Source organism: Podarcis melisellensis, assembly GCF_964234715.1.
Source record: "Podarcis melisellensis genome assembly, chromosome: 1".
Lineage (NCBI taxonomy): Eukaryota > Metazoa > Chordata > Lepidosauria > Squamata > Lacertidae > Podarcis > Podarcis melisellensis.
In genome coordinates, this window is record NC_138528.1 from 10,423,835 (window position 1) to 10,443,968 (window position 20,134).

Sequence of the window (20,134 nt, forward strand, 5' to 3'; positions counted from 1 at the left end):
AAAAGTATGGGGTGATTTTTAAAGAAATACTTATGTTCCCCAAGATTCCACTTTTTGCCTCCCTGCCTTGTTGGGTGCTCAGTTTAATAAAAATGGCATTTTAAGCGAGTTTGTTAAACTGCACCAAGCTGGAACGGACTGGTTTGCAGTCTGTATGGATGGCAACCAGATCCTGCCATTTGATCAAATGAGAGATAGTGTAATAGTAGCATGGTGCTGTTTTAATATCTCCCAGCACAAGAGGATAGCTCAGTCGGAAGAGCATGAGGACTCAGCTATACAGCTGCAAATAAAACGTTTTAGTGTGTTTTAAGTGCAATATGCAATGTGACCCTAGATGGGGATGTCAGCATCGCCCTTGAGCCAGTGCCACGAACTGGACTCATGCACTTCAGCCCCGACTGGGCTAGGCGAGCTGGGTAGCACTTCCAGAGACCACCTTCTGCACAGGAACAGGTCAAAGTGCTGTGGACTCACAGCTTAGAGTTGTGAGCACCGGATTCACTCCGACAAGAAGACAGTCGTCGCACAGCAGAGTACAGCAGAGTATAGCAGAGTATAAACGACTCAGAGAGCAGCTCTGTAGAATGTCTTCTTTTATTCTATCTACAACTATTATACAACTATGTACAGAGCTTAATGAGGTCTAAGCATAAATGAATGCTGCACTGCACTGAGTGTCTGCAGCTGCTCTTAGCAGCAACCTTATCTATACACACGATCTCTAACACTCAGTCTCTCTCTCTCCGGCACACTGACTGACTGACTGACTGACTGACTGACTGACTCTTTGATGTGGTGCTGGAGCAGAATAAGTAGAGAGCAGAACACTGCCCCTCCTCTCTGGAGAATCAGCAGAGATCATCAGGAGATTCTTGGATATGGGAGGGGTGAAATCTCCTCAGGGGATGGGGAGCCTTATGGAAAATTCACTGTATTTTTAAAAAACGTATTTTTAAAAAAAGCATTTTCAGAACATTTTTCATACATTTGGCCATTCCACCTGAGACTCTTACTCTGAGGGTTCTGGGTTCGAGCCCTTTGTTGGGCAAAAGATTCCTGCATTGCAGGGGGTTGGACTAGATGATCCTCGGAGTCCCTTCCAGTTCTGCAATTCTATGATCAGCTGTTTGCAAGTCTGTGTGAATCGCAACTCTCCATCAAGTGGTTGACATGTCCTTATCTCAGGCTCACAAATTTTGATTGTGTGTGTGTGTGTGTGTGTGTGTGTGTGTGCAGAATAGATGGACATGGTGAGAAGCGACAAATATCGATCTTCATTGGTGGCCTCCCATGTCTTCAGCAGATCATTACGCAGTTTGATTATTTCCTTGGTTTTCGTCGGCCAGTTTTCAAAACCCGTGGTGTGTGTGTGTGTGTCTGCATGTGTCTCATTTCTCTAAGAGATATTACATCTCAATCACTTGGCCTCATCAAATCCTGAAAGACCTCCACCTGTTTTCAAAGGGGTTTTCCGTATGTGGGTAGCAAACTTTTGAAAGGAGTGGCATGGCGGCAGTGGCGTAGCGTGGGTTGTCAGCACCCGGGGCAAGGCAAGTAATTTGTGCCCCCTAACCCATGGATTTGCGCCCCCTAACCCTAACCCCCAGATGTTGCGCCCGGTGCGGCCAGCCCCCCCTGCACCCCCCACGCTACGCCACTGCATGGCGGCTTCGGGAGGTCCAAACGAGGAGCCAGGGTGGTATTCACCCTTCAGCAGCATGATACAGTGTGCATGTGCGAGTGTGCACAGGCTCCGACGCTCTGCCCCGGGGCTTGGAGGAGGAGGAGGAAGGGAAAGGTCTGTGTTCTCTTTCTCTCTCGCTCTTGTCTCTCTTTCTCTCGATGGGAGATATTAAGGCATTGATGTTAAATAGGGCAATCGCGGAAGAGAGGGAGGGGTTTCCTCTTCCCCGAGTGCTCAGCTCAGTCGGATGCTATCCCTGCAGCTTTGGACTGATAAGCTGAGGAATGGTTTTCCCTTATAAACAGTAAGTGCATTTTTGGTACTCAGAAGGGTCCAGTAAGAACAAGAGACGCGTGTCTCTGATGTGCGGTCGCTGCCTGCGAAGGGGGGTGGGGAGGGGCTCTGTCCTTCCCAGGATGGATGGGAGATGTGTGTGTGTGTGTGTGCACTTTGCCTTTGACAGAAAGGACTGAGGAGGGGGATTGTGGAGGCAGTTAGCAAGGAGGATAAATGGCATTTAGGGGCATCCCTCACCCGCCCCCTTTGTTAAAATTAACTGTTTGCTCTCCGCACCCGGCCATTTGGAGGAGGAGATTAGTGCGCCATGGGGGGTAAATGAATGGAACGTGTGTGCAATGCTTCTGGTTATTTTCTGCTTTATACCTAAAGCTTTGCTTTTTGTTGCATTTCATAATTAATGTTCTTAGTGGGGTCCATCCACACAAAGGCAGGAGAGGGACGTCGCTTGTGTAGGCACTGTGGAAACACATTAACCTTACCTCTTAATTAAAAAATAAAAATAGGGCCTGCTTTCTAGCGATCTGTACCTTCTAAACCTGTCTGTATAGTCTTCGGATCCAATTCGCCAGTCATATCTTTTCAAGATCGGAGACGCAATTATGCTCTGATCCGGTGATTAACATTGGTGTTTTAATTTCACCCCCTATTTATCAAACCTAAATTGTATATCGACCACCTGCCTGGGATGATGTTTACACTGAAATAAACATGCATTTCCTTTCACTTAATTTTTATTCTATTGTATTGTCCTATTAAAAGAAAAATGCAGATATTTGGGTTTTTTTACGTTTTAGCGCCAGCACTGACAGATAGGATTATTATTATTTTTTAAATGCACAATTCGAAAAGGCACAGTGCAGTCTTCGTTGTTTGACGTTCTGCTACCATGTCAGCTCCAATCTGATTTGCAATCTGATTCAGTCCTCTCTCTCCAGCGGCTACGACAGGCCTATTGCTAGAAGTGGTTGCAAAAAATAACCAGGGCTTAAAATGTTGGACTGGCACTGGAGAGACCCCAACCAGCAGGGGCCAAATACCCCTCCATTGTGCCTTTCCCACACAAAGGGGGTTTACTAACCCACCCCACCCCACAAACGACCAGTTTAAGGGAACCTGAGCCAGACTCTTGCTGGTTAGATTTTGGAACCTGTATTTGTCTTAGGCTTGTGCCCCGTGTCTGGCTGGAAGAGGATGCTTTAGGGACCGTACAGCCGGTCGCTGAGAAACATTGCGCTTCGATGCTCTTGCCTTTCTGAAACTGGTCCTTCCTCCAACATGCTATGTTTGTTTTTCTTCCGTTTTTACATTTTACGGTTAGAGAAGGGACGGCTGGCCTGATGGAACCACAAACGGCATATTGTGACAAATTAGTTAATTAGGCCTACTTAGCTGCAAAGGTATTTAGCATTACAAAATTAAGCGGGGGGGGGGGGAGTAAAGCTGTAGACACCATGCTGGTTCTCGCTTTTGGGGGCTCCTTTGGAGCTAATGAAGCAATTTCATCTGCAACAAACTCCTACACGGTGGTATTTGGACTCTCCAGCATTTATTGCAAAGTCTGCATCCTTAGGTCCGGCTTGCATCTGCTCCTTTGTAATCCATGCCAGTGGAGCAAAGGGGGGGGGGTCCCCGCTAGGTGTTCAGAAAGCTAGGTGTTCCTACCCATAGCTGCTGCATCTGCAACCCTAGGCTGCATTCCGACTTAGTCGTTTAGTCGTGTCTGACTCTTCGTGACCCCATGGACCAGAGCACGCCAGGCACTCCTGTCTTCCACTGCCTCCTGCAGTTTAGTCCAACTCATGCTGGTAGCTTCAAGAATACTGTCCAACCATCTCGTCCTCTGCCATCCCCTTCTCCTTGTGCCCTCCATCTTTCCCAACATCAGGGTCTTTTCCAGGGAGTCTTCTCTTCTCATGAAATGGCCAAAGTATTGGAGCCTCAGCTTCAGGATCTGTCCTTCCAGTGAGCCCTCAGGGCTGATTTCCTTCAGAATGGAGAGGTTTGATCTTCTTGCAGTCCATGGGACTCTCAAGAGTCTCCTCCAGCACCATAATTCAAAAGCATCCATTCTTCAGCGATCAGCCTTCTTTAAGGTCCAGCTTGCATAAACATGCATAGGATTATGTTGCAAGTGTGCCTTTGTAGAATCATATGCTGGAAGGGATCCTGAGAATCATCTAGCGCAACCCCCTGCAATGCAGAAATCTCAACTAAAGCATCCATGACAGAGGGCCATCCAACCTCTGCTTAAAAACTTCCAAGGAAGGAGATTCCACAACCTCCCAAGTAGACCGTTCCGCTGTTGAACAGCACTTACTGTCAAGAGATCTCTTCCTGATGTTTAGTTGGAATCTCCTCTCTTGTAACTTGGAGTCAGCGGTTCGAGTTCTACCCTGCAAACATTTGCTTTCAAGGTTCTTGTGTTGATACACAAACCCCTGAACAACTTTGGGGCCAGGATACAACAAGGACTGCCTGGGCGCTATTCATTGCCCTCTGCATTACATAGACTGGATTGGCCTCTTCTAGAAATCAGGCATATATAGTGGCATCGTTCCAACACTCTTCCAGCAGAGATTCAGCCGGCTCCCTCACTTTTGACTTCCACATATCTCTTGAATATTTTTTTTATGCCAACAGGCCTATACCATTGTTTTAAGATCTCTCTCTCTCTCTCTCTTTTTGGACTGGCCAGTCATTGTAATGATAGTTTGGGATTGTATGTTTTATGTTCTGATGCTGTATGCCACTCTGATATTGCAGTATATACATGGTATAATAATAATAATAATAATAATAATAATAATAATAATAATAATAATTTATTATTTATACCCTGCCCATCTGGCTGGGTTTTCCCAGCCACTCTGGGCAGCTTCCAACAAAATATTAAAATACAATAGTCTATTAAACATTAAAAGCTTCCCTAAACAGGGCTGCCTTCAGATGTCTTCTGAAAGTCTGGCAGTTGTTTTTCTCTTTGACATCTGGTGGGAGGGCATTCCACAGGGCAGGCGCCACTACCGAGAAGGCCCTCTGCCTGGTTCCCTGTAACCTCACTTCTCGCAATGAGGGAACTGCCAGAAGGCCCTCGGCGCTGGACCTCAGTGTCCAGGCAGAACGATGGGGGTGGAGACGCTCCTTCAGGTATACTGGACCAAGGCTGTATAGTATATGAATATTTTTTATGGTCACCCTTTCTCACCCTTTCATGTCTCCTCTCTCCCCTTCCATCACTTTGCTGTGACCCCTCTATCAGAATTTAGGTTGTAAGCTTCTTAGGAATGAGACATGTCTTCAAGAATGTAACTGCATCAGAAGTTCCCTTATACCGAGTCAGACCATGGGTCCATCTAATCTCAGCAATAGCAGTTGCTCTCTAAGAGTTTCGGATGAGGAACATTCCTGACCCTACCCAAATATGTCGTGGTTTGAACTAGGGACCATCTGCATGTGATGCTCTTGCAATGAGCTACAGCACTTCCACTAAGTTATGTTGAAACTGCAGAATGCCATGAGCATTATTGGCGCCATTTGAACAGTAATCGTTCTTCCTGGTGGCCTTTATGCATCCAGTGTACCTCAGATTGCTTCCAGACATTCCGTTTACTGAGCACTCACCCTGATTCATTTGCACAAAGTGTGCAGGTAGGTTAGAGGTCCAGCTCCGAGGGCCTTCTGGTGGTTCCCTCACTGCGAGATGTGAAGCTACAGGGAACCAGGCAGAAGGCCTTCTCGGTAGTGGTGCCTGCCCTGTAGAATACCCTTTCATCAGAGGTCAAACAGATAAACAACTATTTGACTTTCAGAAGACATCTGAAGGCAGCTCTGTTCAAAATTATTGTTAATGGTCCATGTTTTACTGTGTTTTTAAGATTTTGTTGGGGCAACCAAGTCAGATGTGTGGCACATAAATAATAAAGTTGTTGTTGTTAAGCACCCACAATTCATTGAGCATGCATTCTGTTTTGTATGTGAGGAGGTTATTCAGCATTGCTTAAGGAAATGTTATCTTACACTTTCCAGTTCATTTTCTTGTTAGTTTCCTTATTGCAAAAAGGTCTGATGGGGAAGGTGGTTGTTGTTCAAGATTGGCAAGTACTCTTTAACTGTGCAACCTGGTTTTGCCAGTATGTGATGGAAGGTCCATGTGTATCATCAGTTGGCCTTGTTTTACAACCTTCTCACATTCTTTCTGCCCTTTGTCTCCCCAATCGCAGGGTGAAGAAGCTGAAGGAGACCTTTTCTTTCATACAGCTGCTCAACAAAAACATGAGTAATCTTCGCACCTGGCTGGCACGCATTGAATCAGAGCTTTCGAAGCCTGTTGTATATGACACCTGCGATGATCAGGAGATAAAGAAGAGACTTGCAGAGCAGCAGGTAAGATGGAGCAAAACAGAGAACATGATAGAGATGGGCAAAGAACTGTCTTGAGGCTTTGTTTGTTTATTTCTGTGTTCATTTATTCTATTTTATTTGAAAAATCTTGACTGCTTAACATTTATCTAAGCAGTGTACAATACGACATGGGAACCACCCACTGGTCAAATGGCCTGACGTCGTAGTGTTAAAGTTGGAATTGTTTGAAGAGGACACTATTACATATAACCAAAGATGTGTGGTTTTTTTGTTCGTGGTTATAGGATCTGCAGCGGGACATTGACCAGCACAGCCCTGATGTCGATTCTGTCTTCTGCATCTGCGAGGTCTTGCTGAATGATTCTGATGCCTGTGCCAACCAGACTGAATGCGACTCCATCCAGCAGACCACAAGAAGTTTGGACCGCCGGTGGAGAAACATCTGTGCCATGTCTATGGAGAGGCGAATGAAGTGAGAGGCCTCCTGCTCTTTTCGGGGGGGGGGTGTATGTTGTTTTAAATCATGGGTAGGCAAACTAAGGCCCAGGGGCCAGATCCGGCCCAATCGCCTTCTAAATCTAGCCCGCAGACCGGGAATCAGCAAGTTTTTACATGAGCAGAATGTGTCCTTTTATTTAAAATGCATCTCCAGGTTATTTGTGGGGCATAGGAATTCGTTCATTTTTTTTTCAAAGTATAGTCTGTCCCCCCCCCCCCACAAGGTCTGAGGGACAGTAGACCAACCCCCTCCTAAAAAAGTTTGCTGACCCCTGTTTTAAATTAATATTTTATTTGGTTTTCTGGTTTAATGTTCACCGTTATCAAAAGGCCCAAGGAATCATTCCTAAAAAGGATGTGGTTGCATTAGAGGAGATCGGTAGTAGAAGGGTCTAGCTAACAGGATCAAGTATCGCCAGAGATGGGGAACATGTGGCCCTACAGGTGTTGCTGAACTTCATACCTCATACAGTTGGCTGTGCTGGCTGGGTGGGGGGTGATGGGATTTGAAGGCCAACATATTCCTAACATGGCGGGTGATGGAAGTGGTCTCTTTCAGCACAAGACCCAGCTACATGGCCAGAGCAAGCAATATGGCCTAGGTCAGGGGTCTGCAACCCGCGGCTCCGGAGCCGCATGTGGCTCTTTTACACCTTTGCCCCGGCTCCGGGGCGGATACTAGCGAGGGGAGGAGGCGCATTGTGCGCCCCGACACTCCCCACTGTGGCGGGCGCTGTACTGGCTGTGATGTCGCATGGGGGCGGTGCGTGCCCTTCCCGCCCGCCCGCTACATTGTGAGGGGGCATGTATGCTGGTCACTGTTTTGAAGGGGAGTGAAGAACACACACACACACAAAAAGCTAACTTGTTAATTTAACGTTTATGAGGAGGAGTAATTCTGAGGGGTCAAACAAAGAAATAATAAAAAAGTGACAAAAAAGTTATTTTTATAATGACGAGTTTTGCGGCTCCCAGTTTTTTTTTCTTCGGAAATGGGTCCAAGTGGCTCTTTTTGTCTTAAAGGTTGCAGACCCCTGGCCTAGGTGGATAAACAGGGGAGGGGGCCATAAAAGATGCTCTCTGCCCCTGAGCTAAACATGGAAGGTCCCCAACTAAATTCTTGGCATCTCCAGCTTAAAGAATCTCAGGAGCAAATTATGGGAAAGACCACTGCCTGTCACCCTGAAGAGCCCTTGCCCTTTGACAGTATTGGGTTAGATGGGCAAATTGCCTGACCTTGTATGAGACAGCATCCTATTTTCCACGATCAGGACTCTATGTGTGGTTTGGTGCTATGAGAACACAGAAGAAGCACAGGATGTGGTCTCAGGGCCAGAATTCAGAATCGTAGCTTTCCTTTCTTTTAAAGGCACGTGTGCAAAGAGTCCTACTTGATCAGGCCAATCACCCATGTAGACTAGCAACCTGTTCCCACAGTGGTCCACCAGAGGATCCAACAGGAAGCCCACAAGCAGGACCCGATTGTGACAACACTCTCCCTGTTTGTGATTCCCAGCAACTGCCATTCAGAAGCATATTGTAGAACATGCCCAGCTTGTAGCCATTGATAGCTTATCCTCTGTGATTCCGTCCAATACTCTTTTAAAGCTATCTGTATTGCAACAACATGCTTGAAAATATATGGACCGCGTATATCTTAACCATATAATAAAACTGCAATGACGTTGTCACGCTGTAATTGATGTAGCTCACACAGCTACCACCACCACCCCAACTGCTGCTGCTGTGGGAGGTGAGAGGGGGAAAGCCTGCCTTTCAAAATGCAATCTTCCTTCTCTCATCAGTGGGGGGCAGAGCAAAGGGGAGAAATCACTTCCCAGTGATGTGGGTCGCTGGCATTTACTGCGGGGGTGAAGCACAGGGAGCTTGGCTGGCAGCTAGAATGGTGAAATGACTCTGCCGCCTTGCACCACACTCCCTGTTTCTCACCCCTCTCCCTCTTGCTAAGTGATGGTGGCCTGTGGTGTTGGGAACACAGAAGACCACCAGAGCTTCACCCATGCCACCTCACCAGTTGGCAGAGGCAGGTGGTTTGGGTGAGCTGTGAGGGGAAGCGGAATTGGGCAGGCTTTGTTAAGACTTCAAAGTTCCAGAAGGCTGGTGGTTTTTCCACGTGAAGTACACTGGGAAAAAATGCTGCTGTTGCTGTTTGTTTCCCCTTTAGGATTGAGGAAACATGGCAACTTTGGCAGAAGTTCCTGGAGGACTACTCTCGCTTTGAGGACTGGCTGAAGACAGCCGAGAGGACAGCGGCGTATCCAAACTCTTCGGAGGTTTCGTACACCAATGCCAAGGAGGACTTGAAGAAATTTGAGGTAAACATCCTGCTTTCTGTAGTTGTTTTCCCCCTAGAATTCGTTTCTTCCTGAGCGATGCCAGGTATGAGGCTGCTCATAAGAAAACAAAGGGCTGCTTTTTCCACTTCAGGCATTTCAGCGACAAATCCACGAGCGGCTGACACAGCTGGAGCTGATCAATAAACAGTACCGGCGTTTGGCCCGGGAGAATCGCACCGATTCAGCCAGCAAGCTGAAGCAGATGGTCCACAAGGGCAACCAAGACTGGGATAACCTCCAGAAACGCGTGACAGCAATTCTCAGGAGACTCAAGGTAACCACAGGCCGGCCAGTGAGGTGTAGTGGTTAAGAGCGGTAGACTCGTAATCTGGTGAACCGGGTTCACATCTCTGCTCCTCCACATGCAGCTGCTGGGTGACCTTGGGCCAGTCACACTTCTTTGAATTCTCTCAGCCCCACTCACCTCACAGAGTGTTTGTTGTGGGGGAGGAAGGGAAAGGAGAATGTGAGCCGCTTTGAGACTCCTTTGGGTAGTGATAAAGTGGGATATCAAATCCAAACTCCTCTTCTTCTGTGCCACGGCTGTCAGGTTTCAGGTGAGGGTAGCCGGTGGGTCTCAAACCCTCGATGTGGGTTGAGTGGATGAGACCATTAGTGGGTCCAACGAAAGCAGTTTCTGCACGTGCTGTAGGGGCAGGTGGGACTTCTCAACCTGGGCAGGGTGTCCCATCTAGGAGAAGGAAAACTCTGTCTTAAATCTCCTCTGTCTTTCGGCTATACTCAGAAAGGCTTTGGGAGTAAACCCTGAGGAGCAGTCCACACCTGCTGCCCTGCAGGTCATATTTAGGAGAAGAAAATGACTAAAGGAAGTAAACCCTACACAAGTGGAGTCCCTAAGGCGGTTGGGTGTCGCCTTGTACACCTCCTTCCAGCAGACAAGCAGCAGTTTTGCTATGTGCCAACTGTCACATCGACGCTTTCTGTGATTTCCTTTAGCACTTTACCAATCAATGGGAGGAGTTTGTGGGCACCAAGGACAGCATCCTGGTGTGGCTGACCGAAATGGACCTGCAGCTGACCAACGTGGAACACTTCTCAGAGAGCAACTTGGATGAGAAAATGCGACAACTAAATGTAAGTATTGCTTTTCTTTTAAAAAAAAAAAAAGCATCGTGAGAAATGAGCTGAGTTCTACACCTCCTATAACATCTGCCTGTCTCCTGTTTGGATATACAGTATATCCCTGGGAAATTTGCTGCAAGCTCTTTAAGCTTCCTGCCATCCCAAAAGAAGGAGTGGAAACAAAGCTACCTTTGTTTATTTATTTATTGGAGTACTTATCCTCTGAACTTGGATGTCTCTCATCTCCAATGGGGACCAACCATTCTTCTCGGTACCAACTTGTGGGAGGTTCCAGCGACCACTGTATACAGTGGTTTTTGTGTGTGTGTCATAGTTCTCACTGGCAAAATGTACTATCTCTCCCCTCCCCCCTTTTTTTGGTTGTGTTGGCACCCACAAGACTATTATCAAGTTATGACTAGCAGCAGAGCACCCCATTCCCATGCCCCCCAAAACACACTGACTGTATATATGAGGAACTGGCTTAAGAATCCAGGGCTCAGGGAGAGGGGTGAAACATTCCCTGTCCAAAAGAGAAATTAACCTGATGAGGAATGCTGTATTTAAGAAGCATCCTTGCCTGTCTTCCAAACAGTGTTTCCAGCAGGAAATATTGCTAAACACTGACAAGATCCACGAGCTTACTATGTCCGGGAAGCACCTGATTCAGAAAAGCGAGCCTTCGGATGCTGTTGTGATTGAAGAGGAGCTGCAAGAAGTCCACAGATACTACCAGGACGTCTTTGGCCGTGTCTCCCGATTCCAGCATAGACTGGCATCCTGGCCCCCGGTAAGGGCTATCAAGATTGCATTGGGTGGCGCTGTGGGTTAAACCACAGAGCCTAGGACTTCATGATCAGAAGGTTGGTGGTTCGAATCCCCGCGATGGGGTGAGCTCCCTTTGCTCGGTCCCTGCTCCTGCTAACCTAGCAGTCTGAAAACACTTCAAAGTGCATGTAGATAAAAAGGTACCGCTCCGGCGGGAAGGCAAACAGCGTTTCTGTGCGCTGCTCTGGTTCACCAGAAGCGGCTTAGTCATGCTGACCACGTGACCCGGAAGCTGTACGCTGAAGCTGTATGCAGAAGCTGTACACAATGAACCACTGAACTCTGAACTAACACATTCCAGTTAGTAGGCCATTAATTATCACTCCCTTGAGAGAGCTTGACCAATCATGGAGCTATCTCCATGTCTCTGTTATCACCAGGCAGACTTACTCCTTCAGATTGCCTTCTGGCTGTCTGCCAAACCTTAATTGCCTCTGTGTGAGTAGCTGCACGTATTCAGATTCCCAACAGATGCCCCTGCCTGAAACCCTGGAGAGCTGCGGCCAGCCCGTGTAGACAAAACTGAGCTAGATAGACCAAAGGCCTGACAGTACTGAGCTAGGTAGAGCAAAGGTCTGGCTTGGTATAAGGCAAATTCCAATGTTCTTGTAAGTAAGGCAAGTGTATTTGGGGCAGGATACACTGATATTAGTCAGAAGTCATGTCAATAATTTTGCTCAGTGATAACTCTTCCATTTTAGGGACTGGAAGATGAAAAGGAGACCTCTGAAAGCGAGGCCGACATGGAAGATGCAAGGGGGATGCAGAGCGACCCCTGGTGCCGAAAGGGCATGCAGGAAGTGCTGCCACCCCAGCAGTCCCTCTGCCACCTCGTGCCCCCTGCAGTGGGTCACGAGAGGTCGGGTTGCGAGACGCCCGTCAGCGTGGACTCCATCCCGTTGGAGTGGGACCACACGGGGGACGTCGGAGACTCCGGTCCCCAAGACGAGGAAGAAGAACAGTATTACAGTGATCTGTCAGGTGAGTCCATCCTATCAATTCTTCCCATTTCAGCAAGGAAATGTAACCTTGGCACCCATTCAAAAAACCCTTGGCCCAGCTTTTAAAATATTGAACTGCTAGCAATGCAACCATTCAAAGGCATGTCTGCACAAGAGCTTTTCCCATCTCTTGCAAGATTCATTGATGCCCTTCGTGTACAGGTGGGAGAATTCTGGGCTGTGTCCCTTCACTCTAGGGTAGGTGCAGGATGAGTTACCGTATTGGCCCAAATATAAGCTGCACCCAAATATAAGCCTCACCTTTAAAATTCATTGGGGGGGGGGGAGAGAAAAAGACAATACCCGAATATAAGCAGCTCCCTTAGAATTCCACAGGCACTCACACCCGTTCCGTTTTACCATATGTCTGCTTCAGCAGCGATATCGTAAAAGCCAATTTTTGTAGGGTTGCGAATTTAAGCTGCACTTTAACTTTTCACGGTCAGAATTTGGGGGGGAAAGTGAGACTTATATTCAGGCCAATACGGTGTATATATTTTTAGATGCATCCCTTTACAGAGTAACCATAGTTCAGCTGTACAGCGCATAATTTGCTTGGCAGGGTCCCAGATTCAGCCTCCAGTTAAGAGGCTTGTCCCTTGAGACCCCGAGAGTCACTGCCAGTCAGAGTAGACCATTCTGGATTACATGAAGAAATAGTCTGAGCTATTTCGCTACAAACCAAAACCTTCACGTAGAAAACTAGTACATTGGGGCAAAAGGCTTAGCTTTACCCTCTTTGATGTCCTGGCTGACCTAATGCAGGGAGCTTGTTATGCAGGAAGGGAGCATTCAGAAGGAAGACCCCCTCCTCATATCATAGAATTGTAGAGTTGGAAGGGACCACGAGGGTCATCTAGTCCAACCCCCTACAATGCAGGAATCTTTCACCCAACATGGGGCTCAAACCCACAACCTTGAGCCTCTTCTTTTGCCAACTGAGCTATTTCAGCAGGCTAACATGGTGCAGAACCTAATGTTCTGTGCTACTTACAGCAGGGCTCTTTGCATGCAGCTAGGAATGCAGGAAGCTGTGGCAAAAAACCCCACACCATATACAGTGGACTCTTGGGTTGCGAACGTGATCCGTGCGGGATCCACATTCACAACCCACAGCGGCGCACCTGCGCACGCACAGGTTGCGATTCGGTGCTTATGCGCAAAGCGCAATTTAGCATTTCTGCGCATGCACGACCTCCGAAACCCAGAAGTAACCAGTTCTGGTACTTCCGGGTTTCGAAGCGTCCGTAACCTGAAAAAAACGCAATCTGAAGTGTCTGTAACCCGAGGTATGACTGTACTTTGAATAGCTTTGCACGTATATCACCATGTGAGCTCTGCCCCACAGTTCTGGAGCTGGACCTCTGGAGGATCAGGGCAGTCTTGTGGCTGTCTCCCATCATAGCCTGGTTTTCTGAAGACCGCCCCCACCCCACCCCTGTGTAATGGCAGCAGAAGTTCGAGAGGGACACAAATCACTTGCACAGTGAAGGAGGAGCCAATGGCTGGCTGTTCCCACCTATCTCTCATCATCTCTCTTCTTACTGGCTGGTTTTCCCTGCTCTGCCCCCCCAGCTGCTAAGCAGGATGATATAGGGAGATCTGCTGAGCCACAATAACTACAGGAAAATCCTCAATATTAAAAAACAGTATACCACTAAATTACAGGTACTTTGTTGGGGGGTAGAGTTTAGCAGCAGGTGGGGGGCTGTTGCCTTAATATAGTCATACCTCAAGTTGAACGTGCTTCGGGTTGAGCGCGTTCGAGTTGCGCTCCGCGGCAGCCTGGAAGTAACGGAGCAAGTTACGTCCGGGTTTCGCCGCTCGCGCAGGCGCAGGCGCAGGCACTCAAAATGACATCACACACATGTGCGGAAGTGGCAAAACGCGACCCGTGCACGTGCAGATGCGCCGTCGTGTCTTGCATTCCGTTGAGGATGTGAACGGGGCTCCGGAACGGATCTTGTTCGCATCCCGAGGTACCACTGTACTCTCCTTATGCATTTGCCAGAGTCTTTCCAGCTGTTGCAAATGCAATGCCAGGCTATGCAAACTTTTGACTGGATCTATCGGGGGCTGCTCTTATGTTTCTGTCCTGTGGGGTGGGTAGTTGTGGGGGTGTGCGTTCACAGCCTCTTTTGTCCGGCGAGGCAATTGGTGATGTTGTTCTTTTTTCAGATGTAGAAATCCCTGAAAATGCCGAGGCCTTTCTTAAAATGACCACAAAATCATTGAAAGCAGTTTCTGGTAGGCACTGCTGCTGCATGTGTCTCAACATGACAGTCTCCCTGTGGCGCACGCTATGCTCCTTACACCTCTATCATATGCAAGTGTCTGGCTCCCTGGCTTGTGTCAACACCATGCTCCAGTTGCTTCATGGTGGAATCTCTCTCTTTTTCCCCCATTTTTGTTTAACGCTGCACCATTTGCACATGTGTCATCATTAGTGAACGGTCAAGACTGTGCTCTTCCCCCCTTAGTTCTCCGCTCCAGCACAAAGATGGTTAAATTTGTCTTTCGATTTGCATTGGAGACTATAAGCCTTCAGGTGCAGTCTGGGTTAAAAAAACAACCAAACAGAAAATCTTCCTGGTTCGCAAACATCGCTCCCAAGACATCATAGCTTAGCTTTAAGGCCTCCTCTGCCATTCAGCATTGGGCTGAACAGGGCGATCGGCTTGCTTTGAAAATGAGCACTTGGTATTCTCTCCAGAATCCATGTTAGTTTCATCTTCTTCTTTGGCGATCACTCGTAGCAGAGTAAGATTGTCTTCCATAAACACGGTTTTAACAATGAGTCCGTAAGTGACTGTGGAGGCCAATTCTGGATCCACACGTCCTTGCACAGTGGGGACATTGGTTTCCTGGCAGGAGTTGATCATGGTTTGGATTTGCCAAGCGTGCCTTCCTCTTAGCATGTTTCTCCCTTGTGTTTTGAGTTTGAGTCTCTTTGGTAAAGGCTGTTCTCCAACTGGAGCGCTCGCAGGCCAGTGTTTCCCAGTTGTCAGTGTTTATACTACATTTTTTTAGATTTGCCTTGAGACAGTCTTTAAACTGAGAGTAAAATTTTAGTTTCATCTGCACTATCACTTTGTGTGTTGCAGACATAGATGTGTCACCAAGGAGTTCTGTTTTCCAGCAGAGATGGTCAAAGTCATTTTGATGCTTGAGAGTGGAAGGTTCAAAGTGGCTTCCATTCTTGCTTTAGCGGTCAGAAACACAACAGATGCAGGCTGCATGCACACCTTTTTTATTTTAAAATCAAGAGGAAATGAGCCCTTTTCTATATAGTCCACACATCATCTAGCCGTGCTAGCTGAAATGCTCCTATTGAGAAACTGGATTTCATTCTGAAAACAAAAGCTCATGACAGATGGATTCTGTGTCCATTCGGAAGCAGGTGTAGGCGTGGCTTTATCCACACCTGCCCAATGACATTGTAGGTGGGCGTGTGCCAGGAATGCAATCACCGCTTCCTCCTTCATTCACGTGCAGGGAGGAAAAGGCATGGATAACCTCAAGAGGAGGTTTTCCAAATGCATATCGAGTAGCCACACCCAACCTTGCGGACAAGCAGGATCTAGATTATAAGAAGCAGTTTTGAGGATGAACAGGCACAAATCCAGATTGAGGGAAACCTGCAGTTTTTTGTGTGCTACGAATGGGACAATGCGTACGCAACCTAAGTGACCCACCATTTGCTGCCTTGTAATAGCATCCCGGAAGTTTGCTGCCTGAGAAGGGCCATCCTTCTCCCATGTAGGACCAGCTCTCCCTCCCAGAGTCATCTTTCCCGCCTGCACTTTTCGGTGGTGTTGTTAACTGTCTGTAGGCCTTTTCAGGAAGGTGGGGTGAGGGGACGTGCCCACCCATAACTGCATGGCTCCTCATTTCATTGCCCCTGAAACACAGCCAACATACATTTGCAAACAAGCATGCTTTGCAAGGAAGAACGGTAAAACTTTCATATATATTTCCCCCCACATCATAACTTGGTTCCCCCTATTCTGCAGAATGCTTTTAATTCATTCATATCCCCCACCCCAACCCCTCACCCCAAACTTGGGCATCTAACTTCCTGCGGATTTCTTTTTTGATGTCATACCACAGAAAAATCTGCTTCTGAGACCCACACATGGCACTCTCCGGAAAGCCCTGCTTGCCGAAAACATCCATACAACCAGGGAGAGATGGTTCCAAGTGTCCTTTTGAACAGCCCAGAGACAAGCACTCCCTACAAACCAGGCTATGTAAGTCCTACTGGAATGCAGGTACATTACAAACATAAAAGGGCTAGGTTGGCCATTAGGTTAAGGCAGAGGTGGGGAACCTGGTGCCCCCTCCATTTGTTATTGGACCACTGTCATCCCTGACCAAAAGCCATGCTGGAGCTGGTCACTGCTGGAAGTAAAAAATGAGGAATTTGCAATGGACCGAGGGGAGAGACATTGTATGGCTTAAGCGATGAAAGAGGTGCATGATTTTACTTTTTAAAAAATGACAACATATTTTTATTTGCAAATTCAGCAAAGGAAAGAGGAAGGAAAGAAATCAAATGCGATAAAATAAATAAAAGGAACTACTATACAAATAACACTAATAATAACAAAAAAAACCCCAGTCACTTCACATTATATAAGCACTTGCCATCTGTATATGTATCTTAAAGATATGTTAATATAAGCTTTCCAGGTGTCCAAAAAGGTATCAACACAAAATTGATGCCTGTATGAAATATGTTCAAATGTTTTCAGCGTGAGTAGATCTTCAGATCATAATGGATGTTGAGTATTTATCCTTCCAGGCTCTTAACAAACATAAGGTCATGCAAATTCCACTTTTGTTGTCTTGCCATTAGCCCCCCATACTACAGGAATATTATTTAAAATGATATGAACATCTGGATTTGGGGAATACAAAATTGATGTGGATAACAACTTCAGACCAAAAATGCTGTGTCAGTGGAGAAGCCCAACATAATATGCCTCAATGTAGTGTTCTCAGCATTACACCTCTAACATCTGCCTTCCTATACTCAAAATATTAATTTTTGCTGGATCACTCTCAATTTCGAATCTTAAGGAAAGATTCTATATAAAAGCAATTTTCCATTGTTTAGACTGTAGGATACTTTCTGATTCCTTATTCCTTGCTTCTCTGAGTTCTTGAACTTCTATCTCACAAAGATCCATTAAGCATCTATAAACGACAGCTGGATTTGCAGATATTGCTAATTGTACGTTGGTGGTGTAGTGATAGATGGAGTAGCAAAGGTCATTTCGGTGCTGCATAGTGCGACAGAAGTATTTGTACTCTTCAGTTTCCTGAGCTTTTAACGGGTTAATTAAAATCCAAAGAATTACAAGACCAGGATAGTGGATTGTCTCATGGTTACCTCTGGCAGCAAGGTACCTTTTGAGCAGTGTGCTGAGGACATTCCTGGGTGCCCAACCAGTGCGTTGGGCACAGTGTACATGGGCCGGTGTCATGTGTCATTCCCTTCTTTCTATGTTGTTATATTCCAGGTGAAACAACGGAGCAGCAGGAGTCTGGACAGCATGCAGGAGATTTCAGGGATGTTGCCTAGTGAAGAACCCCAATCTAGCCAGAGCCTTGATGGCGTTGCAGCCATAGAAAAACAACCAGGTACTTTAGCTGTAATATTTTTTGAGATAGATATGTATAAAAATGGATACAGATATGCGTGTGTGTATGTGTGTAATCGGGATGCGGGTGGCGCTGTGGGCACAGAGCCTAGGACTTGCTGATCAGAAGGTCGGCGGTTCGAATCCCCGCAACGGGGTGAGCTCCCATTGCTCGGTCCCTGCTCCTGCCAACCCAGCAGTTCGAAAGCATGTCAAAGTGCAAGTAGATAAATAGGTACTGCTCCGGCGGGAAGGAAAACGGCGTTTCCGTGCGCTGCTCTGGTTCACCAGAAGCAGCTTAGTCATGCTGGCCACATGACCCGGAAGCTGTACGCCGGCTCCCTCGGCCAATAAAGCGAGATGATGAGCGCCGCAACCCCAGAGTGAGTCACAACTGCACCTAATGGTCAGGGGGCCCTTTACCTTTACTATGTGTGTAATAGACTGCTTATGTAGAGCAGGCTTCCTCAAACTCGGCCCTCCAGATGTTTTTGGCTTACAACTCCTCCCCTGATCCCTAGCTAGCAGGACCAGTGGTCAGGGATGATGGGAATTGTAGTCTCAAAACATCTGGAGGGCTGAGGTTGAGGAAGTCTGATGTAGAGGCTTCTTTGCAGTGTGTGTGAGAATTAGGATTTCATTTTTCCCTATGTATTTATAACATCAGTGTAGATTGTACCCTACAGAGGAATGAAAGCCAATAAACAAGAGATCCCTGCTTCAACAAACTTAAAATCTCTAAACGGAGGAAGCAGAGAGGGAGTCAAAGATAAAAATAAATGAATGTGAGCAGGTGCAGTTATTTTATCTATTGAAGTATTTATGTTCCCCCTTTGCATTTAAAGGCAAAACGCCCAAAGGCAGCTAATATAAAAATGAAAAATAGTGAAAACACAAACAAACAGCCACATGAAAGTAAAAGGCAGAAGCAGTAGATGGAATCATTAGAAAAGAGAAATGGCAGAAAATACTACATGGGGTGGTAGTCCAAAATATTTGGAGGTGGTTGAAGGCTGCTATCGATTGCGTCTTTAAAAGGTATCAATGCTACGCTGTTGTAAAGGGATAGAAGCCCTAAAAGGCTACCCAAAAATTCACATAGGCTTAATGTTGGATCTTGTAGCTAGGCTGGGGTAGAAGATCGGTTTCTCAGGGGACCCAGCGAATGCCTGAAATAATATTCCTCTGAGTCAAGCTTCAAAGCTTTTTTTAATAAAATAAAAAAAATGAATAATTTTGCAACAAACCGCAGGAGGCCTCGAGAGATGGGAGCTGATTCAAGCCCAAGACTTAAGCAACAAGCTGAGAATGAAGCAGAGTCGGCAGCAGCGGGAGCAGCTGAATTCTGACCTCATGAATATCAACGCTTGGCTGGATAAAACAGAGAAGGAGCTTGAAATGTTGCAGGAGGCAGAACCGCCCACCAGCATCACCGCCATCCATCAAAGAGTCAAGAAGCAGAAAGTGAGTTCGCCATTTGTCCTGGTAAATAATCCCTGTAGCCAAACTAAGAAGTGCCTTGCTGGATCAAGGAAGGTCTTCCAGGGCTCCACTCTCTTTATGGCAGGGGACAATCTCTTAGGAAAGACCACACAGGTAAGATAGCCAGAATCTGATCTGCAGAAGACCGTTACACCTAGAGCTTCTGCCATTTGGCTCCCGTGTCTAATGGCTGGTGATAGTCCTTGAAGTTTGCTTGATTCTAGCTCTATGCAGGTGTTCTTAACTAAGATAAGTGGGGCCAGGCATGCTAGACTCGGCTCATCATCATGATCACTGCTACTTCTACTCTTAATTCAATTTATTTGTTGCCTTCTTAAACTTGAGTCTCAATGGAACATGCCCCTCCCCCAAAAAAAATCCAAAACAGGAGATATATAGATATAAACAACAGTAAGTATAAAACACACGGAACGCGGGTGGCTCTGTGGGTTAAACCACAGAGCCTAGGACTTGCCGATCAGAAGGTCAGCGGTTCGAATCCCTGCGACGGGGTGAGCTCCCATTGCTCGGTCCCTTCTCCTGCCCACCTAGCAGTTCGAAAGCACATCAAAGTGCAAGTAGATAAATAGGTACCACTCTGGCGGGAAGGTAAACGGCATTTCTGTGCGCTGCTCTGGTTCGCCAGAAGCGGCTTAGTCATGCTGGCCACATGACCTGGAAGCTGTACGCCGGCTCCCTCGGCCAATAAAGCGAGATGAGCGCCGCAACCCCAGAGTCGGTCACGACTGGACCTAATGGTCAGGGGTCCCTTTACCTTTAAGTATAAAACACAGCACAATCAGCTACAACCTCTTAGTTACAAAGTTCAGCAGGTTGTAATTCAGATCAGTCATGGACTTGTGGTCATGAACTAATTGTTGGAATGCACCC

General features: G+C 46.9%; 1 protein-coding gene across 7 annotated transcripts in view; it reads left to right on the top strand.

The window, feature by feature from the left end:
• SYNE2 (spectrin repeat containing nuclear envelope protein 2) overlaps positions 1-20,134 on the top strand; it is a 240,313-nt gene that overhangs the window by 210,488 nt on the left and 9,691 nt on the right. For 6 of the 7 annotated variants that reach the window (XM_081908040.1, XM_081908043.1, XM_081908039.1 and 3 more), the window contains exons 97-107: positions 6,208-6,370; positions 6,634-6,821; positions 9,033-9,183; positions 9,296-9,478; positions 10,162-10,299; positions 10,883-11,077; positions 11,817-12,096; positions 14,295-14,363; positions 16,227-16,366; positions 17,642-17,762; positions 19,014-19,225. In XM_081908040.1, coding sequence (XP_081764166.1) covers positions 6,208-6,370; positions 6,634-6,821; positions 9,033-9,183; positions 9,296-9,478; positions 10,162-10,299; positions 10,883-11,077; positions 11,817-12,096; positions 14,295-14,363; positions 16,227-16,366; positions 17,642-17,762; positions 19,014-19,225 — 1,840 coding nt within the window. The remainder of the gene's footprint in view (positions 1-6,207; positions 6,371-6,633; positions 6,822-9,032; positions 9,184-9,295; positions 9,479-10,161; positions 10,300-10,882; positions 11,078-11,816; positions 12,097-14,294; positions 14,364-16,226; positions 16,367-17,641; positions 17,763-19,013; positions 19,226-20,134) is intronic. The other variant, XM_081908045.1, reaches the window with a different exon arrangement.